The following is an 8720-nucleotide window of genomic DNA, read 5'->3' as shown; positions in this document are numbered from 1 at the left end:
GCACATTAGAGGAGGAGTCGTCTAGGACCGGATCAGCCAGAATGGATTCCGTCACTTGTGTACCTCGGTTAAAGAAGATGTAGGGCCTTAACTAGCACATGGTGCAGAGCGGCGCAAAGCACGGAGCAAATGCATTTGTGCACATCTGTGCACCCATGGTCTTAAAATGAGGTGTGGTCAGGCTCAGTGCTGTCTTGAGGCAGCCAAAAGTTATTCAACAATGACTTACAACAACCTCAAACTCCGACTGGATCAGTCAGGATGCACTGACAGCAGCTTCTCTAATCATGAATGGAAATTGTTAAAGAAACAGTCAAACATCAACACAACCTAGCGTAAAGAAATATCTGTACTTTGATTTCCCTCTAAACAAGTCTTTACTTGGTCCAATTGTTTTAGACTAAAGCTTCCATTTGCCTTAAACCCATTTTAAAATACCCTTGTAAATTGTCTCACTGATGTTTTATATTTCAGTCAAATTTCTTGACTGGCGGCAGGATATTAGGAGCTGTTTCCCACCGAGTCCTCTCTTTGCTCTGACACATCCCTATTTAATCTGTAGTTATTTGTTTCTCTGTATCACACAGAATCTAAGGGTTCACTCCAAACGCAACAGACTAAACAAACAAAAACCAAAACAAACAGTAATCAGTAATAGTCGCTCGTTAAGACTGATTTCTATTCTGAATTGATATATTCATGTACTTCTGAAGTTTATTTCGGGGACCATCCTCGATACAAACAGGTTTCCAGGTCAGCAGGAAGTAGTCCAATTTATTTCTAGTTATGTCTGATAACCTTTCAAGGGGAATAAGATTTAGTAATTTTTCATACCACAGTAAAACATCCGGAGGTTCATCACCTACCCACCTATGAAGAATACTTAACCTTCCAGCGTACCAGCAAATTCTCACTATATCCTTGTACCTGAGGCCTGTACCACGAAGCAGGATATGAGCTTATCACTTCTAACCCGGGTAGATCTCCATGGTAACCTTTGCTGAACGGCTAACCTGCTCCGGAGCAGGTTATGTGCCAACTCTGTGAAAACGCCGCTAACTGACCAATCAGCTCTCTTGGAAAATGACATCACCATCTGTAGGAAATCCCACAGACTGTTTTAGCCAATAGGCTGCTTTATGTTTGGTGATGTGGAGAAAGTCTTGACTATAGTGATATAATCCTTCAGAGACTGATTAAAAGCCTTAGGCTATTGTTGCTTACAGGTTTTTACAGTCCAGCAGGATCAGCCTACTTACTGCTGACGCAGCCGTTAAAATAAGTAGGTTTTATTTGTCTTATGTGAGGCTGAATATTATGAGCAGTTTGATAAGGATATTGAAATACTACATTTTAATATTAACATAGGCTGTTTTAGGTTAGTATAGCTTTCTAAGGCCTACTACAGAGACTGTAGTCATGTTCTTCCCCACCTTTTGCAATGTGGGTGCAAAAGGTGGGACGGTGAGTTTTCAGCAGCCTAAATGTTGAGATTCAGTCTTTCAAACATCATTTGAGCTGTCGGATTTCTGTAGTGTTACGGTTTAATCCTCGTTCGTAAAATATGGCGCTCTGCTGACAGTGGACTTGTTCATGTCTGTGATTGGTCATCTGCTGCTAACGCCGCCTCTTTTATGTGAACGCGCTCCCGGCTGGATCGGGAAACCCTGGACTGACGTACTGAGTTGATAACCAGCTTCGTGGTACCGCTTATCCTGATTGTTAGGGTTAGTGAAGCCAGATAACGAAAACATGTTCTGGGTATGTTGACCTCGCTTCGTGGTGCAGGCCCCTGGAAGCCTGCCTTGTATCATCTAAAGGTGGGAGGTAGTGCTCTCTAAATGGTAGGTCAGATGGTAATATTGATTCATCCCTATCATCTCTACTTTTCTGAGCACACTTTCAGAATCCTCTTTTTTCACATGTTGAGAGCAGCACAATGATAAAACTTAAAGTTGGCCACAGAGAGGCCTCCTTTAGATATAGAGAGTTGTCGTTTTTCCAACTTAAATCTTTCTCTTTTATTGTCCCATATGAATTTGCCTAGATATCTATGCAAATGTATAAAATATTTTGTTGGAATATCAGATGGCAACATTTGGATAGGAAACTGTCATTTTAATCAATGCAATCTTACCAATTGTGTTGAGCTTAAACACAGACCATCTTTGTAAATCATTCTTAATCTTAGGTATCACAGTTACTATATTATATTTTATTAACTGATTCAGGTCACATGGGATAAAGATACCAACATATTTTAGACCATCTCTATTAATCTGGAATGGAATATTTAGTTTATCCCGTCTAAATCTACTCATTGGCAGTGCAACTGATTTCCCAAAATTAATCTTATATACTGAAAAACTGATCATCTGTCAACCACTGTGGTGAGGCGGATAGTTCGGCAGGGTCTTGCTAAGGAGCCTGACTTTAACCCTGTGAATTTCTAATACATGTATTGTTCAACCAACTATGCCTCACTGATAAATGAAGGCACACAGGTTCGGCTTTTTACAGCATGCATACAGTTAAAAACATACTGACAGAACTGCGACACCAAACAATTTGATTAATTAATATTAATATCAAAAACCAAATGAAATGAACAACAATAAATACATCTGTATCAGTAATCTGGATTCAAAACGTTTAATAAAGACACAGTACAGGCCTTCAGTTAAATACTGCCACCTGCAGGTAGAAAGGGGAAACTACAGTGGAAACCACATTAAATATTTATTTAATATAAAAAATATAGCGCTGACAGTAACAACTCTGTAAACACAATAATTTCTTGGGTTAACCAATATTAGCCTACCAGCTGTACTGCACCACATAATGTGCTTAAAAAACGTGACTCTTGCTGTTTACATGAATAAATGCACAATATTATTGTGCATGTTGCTAACGTCCAGGTTTATTTATTTATTTATTTTCATCTAACATCACCCTGGTATAACGTTAGTGCTGCATAATGTTACAGATCTGACCTTCCTGCTTCCTATTTAAGCAATATCTTCCATCTACTGACCACACCCACACCTGTAAATTAACACAGCAATGGTCTATAACCCCATGCTGCTACACTACCTAAATTAGGATTAGTTAGGAGCAACAAAACATCATCAGTATAAAAGACAATTTTGTGCTCATCTTGCTTAGTTTTTATACCACTAATTTTCTCATTGCATCTAATAGCTTCAGCCAGGGGTTCCATAACAAGTGCGAACAAAAGTGGTGACAAAAGACATCCCTGTCTAGTAACTCTGTTTATAGAAAAGGCAGGTGAAAAATCAAAACAGTGGCCGTGAAACTTCTCATGGGAACAGAAAGGCATAATACATAACAATTTCCTGGATGTTCATTCATTGCCCCACCTTGTAAAATTAACACTGACATGACATAGTGGGCAGTAAAGTACTACAAAAGTTGAATATGAGTACACAATAGCAGACATATAATTAGCAGAGACATATAGATAAATATTAACCACCACTTGTTAATATTTTGCATAATTAACTTCAGATGGAGAAACACCACAAGAACTCTCACCAGGTTTATCCAGAGCAGAAAAAGCAACGTACTTAATGTAGGGCAAATGACAATGGAACGTCAGTCCCCCTGCAGGGGGACCCGGAGCTCGGATGCCAGTTCCCTGTGCTAGCGGCTCACCTAAGCAGTGTGTGTCTGAGAAGTGACTGTTCATAGAAATTCTTAATTGAAAGAATAACACTGAAGTCTTTCGATTAAGTTTTTTCCCCGCTCTTCTCCCGTTTCGCTTTGGCAAGAGTTTTTTTGTGCCATTCCTTGTCAAAAAAGTTCTCAGATTGACCATGTGGTGTAGTCAGGTTAGAGGCGGGCAGAAGTGGGGAGCAGGGAGATCTGGCATCCTGAACTGTTCTCTACCAGGAGGAGACTCTACCTCCTACACAGAACACAGGGACACTGAGGAACCAGACCAGGACCACCTGAGCCCAAAGCCAGGATAAAGAGGTTCAGTGAATGTGGTGTTGAAGGTGTGGATGTGGATCAGTGTGTCAGAGGAGACTCTGTAGAAGGACAGAGAGCCAGCAGGACAGTCCACATACACTACTACTCTACCAGAGGAGAAGGAGGAGGAGGAGGATATTGTTCTGTTATTGTGCCACACAGAGTAACGACCATCATCAGAGCACTCCAGACTCCAGGACTGATTGTTCCTTCCAAACATACGGTCTTTACTCTCTCCTCTCCTTCTGATTCCTCTGTAAGTCACTGATATATCAACTCTTCCTCTCCACTCGACCTCCCAGTAACAGCGACCAGTCAGACCATCTCTACACAGAAGCTGCCTCCAGTAGTCAAACCTGTCTGGATGATCAGGATATGGCTGATCATCCTCCTCACGCGTCACCTTCCTGTTGTTGTCAGACAGTTTGATCCATCTGCTTACTGTGTTTGTGTCGATTGTGAGTTCACAGGAATCTGATGAGAGAACGAGACACAATCCAGCTGCAGTTATTGATCTATCATCTGTTCATTGATTGGCACTTTGAATGAGTGATGTCACAGTCTGAAGATGGTTGAATGTTTTCATGAATCAAATGAAAAACACACTTACACTTCCTCAGACCTGGTCTCAACCATCGGACTCCAGCAGGCTCCACCCTGAAAGGAGGAGGGGGGTCAGAGCAGCATCAAACATGGACATTACATTCCTCTCATAGACATACAGTATACACAATATGAGCATCCGGCCTGCTTTTGTTCATACTTTTACATCAAGTTTAACATTATGGTTTTGTTTTTTAGTCAGCATTGTGTCATTTCTACTGACAAAATGCAATGTGGTTATCATCATACAAATCAAATCAAATCAAATGCATTAAATATATGCATAAATATAGCATTGTTTGCTTGCCAAACTTGAGGTAGTTGATTACCGTAATCATTTACGTCCCGTTGGCTGCCATCACGTTAATTATTAACATTGGCTGCAAACAAGTTAGAGGTTTATTGTTGCTCATGTAACCTTAAAGTTTTATTTAGTTAACTGGGTTTGAGAGTCTGGGGGATGTGTTGACTTACAGTAGTTTAAAAGCTGTGATTAGCTGTAGATGCATTAGGCTACATGGTTGTGCTCTGTAAGTGAAAAACAGGTTACAGTTACAGTATCCCTTATAGCTATTTTAGTGTTCTAAGCAGCCTGGATTGAACACAGCAGGTGATAAACCATAAAACAGATTATAATCACGAGTAACTTGAGACTTGACTTGGACTCTAGCTCAAAGACTTAAGACCTGACTTGGACTCTAGCTCAGACACTTGTGAGCATCTATGTGGTCGCACCACACACAACTCCACAGCGGCTACATCCACAAACACACATATCAAAGCAAACAGAGTGACACACATTTTACACACCGCATTTAGCCAAACCCAGCTTGCACCTGTTGGTCACACAACATAGTGGGTGCGTTTCATTTTTGTCACTTCACAATTTCTTAATTTTAGTGCATTATTGTAGGTTGTTGGAGCTACTGGTCACATCCGCAGACTGCATGCACCCCGCCTTATTTTCTTTCCCACCAGTAATTTGCCCCTCATTGGCTGGTACTCGTTACCTCCATTGGTTAGATTGGTTAAGGTTAGATGTAGGAAAGGGTTAGCCAATCAAAGGCAGAGAAGGGGACAGGAACTGATGCAAAGCTGGTGTACATCAAGTGAGAGTTGTGGAAAATTTGGTGAGGAAAAAAATTATGCATGCATTAACCTGTTCTTACTCCCAAGTCGTCACATATGGACGGATCATCAAGACCTCTTGGTGTCAGTTTGTAACCCACTTGGGACCCCCTTATGGCCGTCGTCCAACAAACCTGGGGAAGGCCTTTAGCATTATTTTGTAATGCCTAAGGTGGGTGTAGGATATAGTAAGGAGGTGGTTTGGATGGATAGGCCAGAAACCGTACTTTATTGTTCAACATTGTATGTTATTATTTAAGTAACATAGGTTGCATAAGTTACGCAAGTAACATTACTTGATTTACTTAAGTTAAGTCACATAATGTTATTTTAAGCCAAACCATGATGTTTTCCAAACCTAACCAAGTAGTTTTGGTTTCTAAACTTAACCAAATTAATGGGTACCCAGGGTGTTAAAAAGCGAATCGCAAGCAAAACCGAATTGAGTTGGGAGTGAGAATGTGTTGCATGCACCCTTCTAACAAATTAACATTTATTCATTTAGCTGACGCTTTTATCCAAAGCAACTCACAATTGCTATACATGTCAGAGGTTGCACACCTCTGGAGGAACTAGGGTTAGGGTTAAATGTCTTGCATTGGTGGGTGGGCCACAATGGGGGGTTGAACCCAGGATTCTCACACCAAAGGCATAGTCTTATCCATTGCGCCATCGCCACCCCTTGACCAACAAAGCCAATAAAGGAACACACAGCATCAGATAGAAAGTTTAACTGACAGAAAGACTAGCTCCTGGTTTAACACCAATCATTAGTGCCATTCTCATACAGTTAACACATCCCTGAGCTACTTTATTTCTCCTGAACACTATCTTCAGTTAGTATGGGATTAATACCCTGCCTTGATTCATAACTGAAAATAAAGTCCTGAAATATTGAAACTAAGTGTTTGAAAACTCAAAATCTTACAAAAAGTTTTCCAAGATCGAAAACTAAGATTTGCAGGCATTGCAACAATTTCAACGTGTCAAATTTGTCAGTGTTCTCCCAGTGTATTAGTTTGTTTTCCAGGTTTGAAACCTTGTAAATGGTGATCTGAAAAGTGGTGTGCAAATGTGTGACAAAAAGTTTTGAAACTCTGAAAATTGAGGTTCCAAAGGGCGAAACATTATTACATTACATTACATTTGCACTCCTACTGCAGACTTTTTTTTCAGAGCTGAGTTTACAACACCCACTTTGCGGAGATACGTATAGAGGGATTGACAGACTGCTCCGCCAATGACAGACGCCCACAGGGTACGTGTTCAAGAAGCACGACTGTCTGTCTCCGTCCAAGTGGTGCATGGATGTGGAGAAGAAATCTGCAACGGGTAGTAGCTCAGGGCAGTTTGTTCATCTGCGCGATGTTAGCCGTGGTGTTGTGTAATTTGTTAAGATATGAGGAGAGGAAAATTCCGTCAGCTGCTAGGCTAATTTATGCAGGGTTAACTTACAGTAAACTATCAATTGAGACTATCAACCAGACAAATCTCGACAGTAAGTCAAAATGTATGCTTTTGTTAAATGTGATTATTCTAAACCACGTTTTATGTGTGGTAGTGGAGTCATTTTAAAGTTGACTTTACTGTAGTTAACCAGTAACAACTAACGTTATTTGTGTTGTTGTTTTTTCTTTTATGGCCTAAAGAACTGAAGACAAGGCAGCATGCAGTGGTCGGTTGATAGTCTCCATTGATATGATTGTTTACTGTAAGTTAAGTCTGCATTTTACACAGCAAAAATTTGCCTAGTGGCTAGCGGACTTTTCCTCTCCTCATAGCTTTTAAGTTTTCAAACACTTAGTTTCAACCTTTCAAAACTTTATTTTCAGTTTTGAATCAAGGCAGGATATTAATTCCATAAGTTAGAAGAAATATTTGCGTTGTGAAAATCATTGACATAAATTTGACATGAATTAATCATGATTGAGTCAAAAATAAACAGACATCAACTAATTAATTATGTCACATGATATCAACAACATTTTGAGAAACATCTCAAATCACTTTTAACAAGTATCTGACCTGAGAGTTTCCAGTGTACAGTGTGGACTCTTCAGTCCAGCAGACAGCAGCTTCATCCCTGAATCCTGCAGGTTGTTGTTACTCAGGTCCAGCTCTCTCAGACTAGAGGACTGGGAGCTGACAACTGAAAACAGAGCTCCACAGCTTCTCTCTGAGAGGTTACAGCCACTCAGTCTGGAGAATGAATTGTGGATAAGAAGCAACATATAACAATAACATTTAGTAAAATGTTGAGTGTGGACTCTTGGCAGTACAAGACATATGTATAATCTCTTCTGGCCATATGTTGAATTTTTTGTTGTTTTTGTTGTTTGTCTTTAAATAAGTTGGGAGACCAAAGTGATACTATATCTAAACATAGATTAGGTTCACAGTTCATGCTGTACAATATGTGACTCTGAAATAGAACAAATCAAAGACTTTCTGGACTGTTAAATCATGACACAAGAGATTCAGAATTCCTAATGACAAAGTGTAACTTGATCTGACCTCAGGGTTGCAAGTGTCATCCCTGAATCCTGCAAGTTGTTGTTACTCAGGTCCAGCTCTCTCAGACTAGAGGACTCTGAGCTGAGAACTGAGGACACAGCTTCACAGTTTCTCTTGGAGAGGTTACAGCCACTTAGTCTGGAGAGACAACTGGAAGGAAACAAGTAATAATGCATTTATTTTTTCTCCAGTTGAAAGACAGCAGAGTATTTATTGATAAATAAATTCCACTTGCAGAGCTTTCTGGGAGACTTTGACCACTGGCAGCAGCCTCAGAAGAGCCTCCTCTGAAGCAGAGTATTTCTTCAGGTCAAACACGTCCAGATCTTTTTCTGATGACAGTAAGATGAAGCCCAGAGCTGACCACTGAGCAGGAGAGAGTTTATCTGTGGAGAGACTTCCTGAACTCAGGGACTGTTGGATCTGATCCACTAGAGAACGATCATTCAGTTCATTCAGACAGTGGAACAGATTGATGCTTT

At 40.3% G+C, this 8720-nt stretch overlaps 2 protein-coding genes across 2 annotated transcripts in view; one reads left to right on the top strand and one right to left on the bottom strand.

Annotated features, from left to right (window-relative positions):
• LOC123971220 (NACHT, LRR and PYD domains-containing protein 12-like) overlaps nucleotides 1–8720 on the top strand; it is a 524333-nt gene that overhangs the window by 229583 nt on the left and 286030 nt on the right. The gene's annotated exons all lie outside the window — the stretch shown is intronic.
• LOC123971238 (NLR family CARD domain-containing protein 3-like) overlaps nucleotides 3929–8720 on the bottom strand; it is a 427855-nt gene continuing 423063 nt past the window's right edge. The window contains exons 14-15 of the mRNA XM_046049952.1: nucleotides 4604–4650; nucleotides 3929–4467 (exon numbers count right to left, since the gene is read on the bottom strand). Of these exons, the coding sequence (XP_045905908.1) occupies nucleotides 3929–4467; nucleotides 4604–4650 (586 nt within the window). The remainder of the gene's footprint in view (nucleotides 4468–4603; nucleotides 4651–8720) is intronic.

This window comes from Micropterus dolomieu, linkage group LG01, assembly GCF_021292245.1.
Source record: "Micropterus dolomieu isolate WLL.071019.BEF.003 ecotype Adirondacks linkage group LG01, ASM2129224v1, whole genome shotgun sequence".
Classification (NCBI taxonomy): Eukaryota; Metazoa; Chordata; class Actinopteri; order Centrarchiformes; family Centrarchidae; genus Micropterus; species Micropterus dolomieu.
The sequence above is the reverse complement of the archived record's forward strand: the minus strand, read 5'-3'. Positions and strand labels throughout refer to the sequence as shown.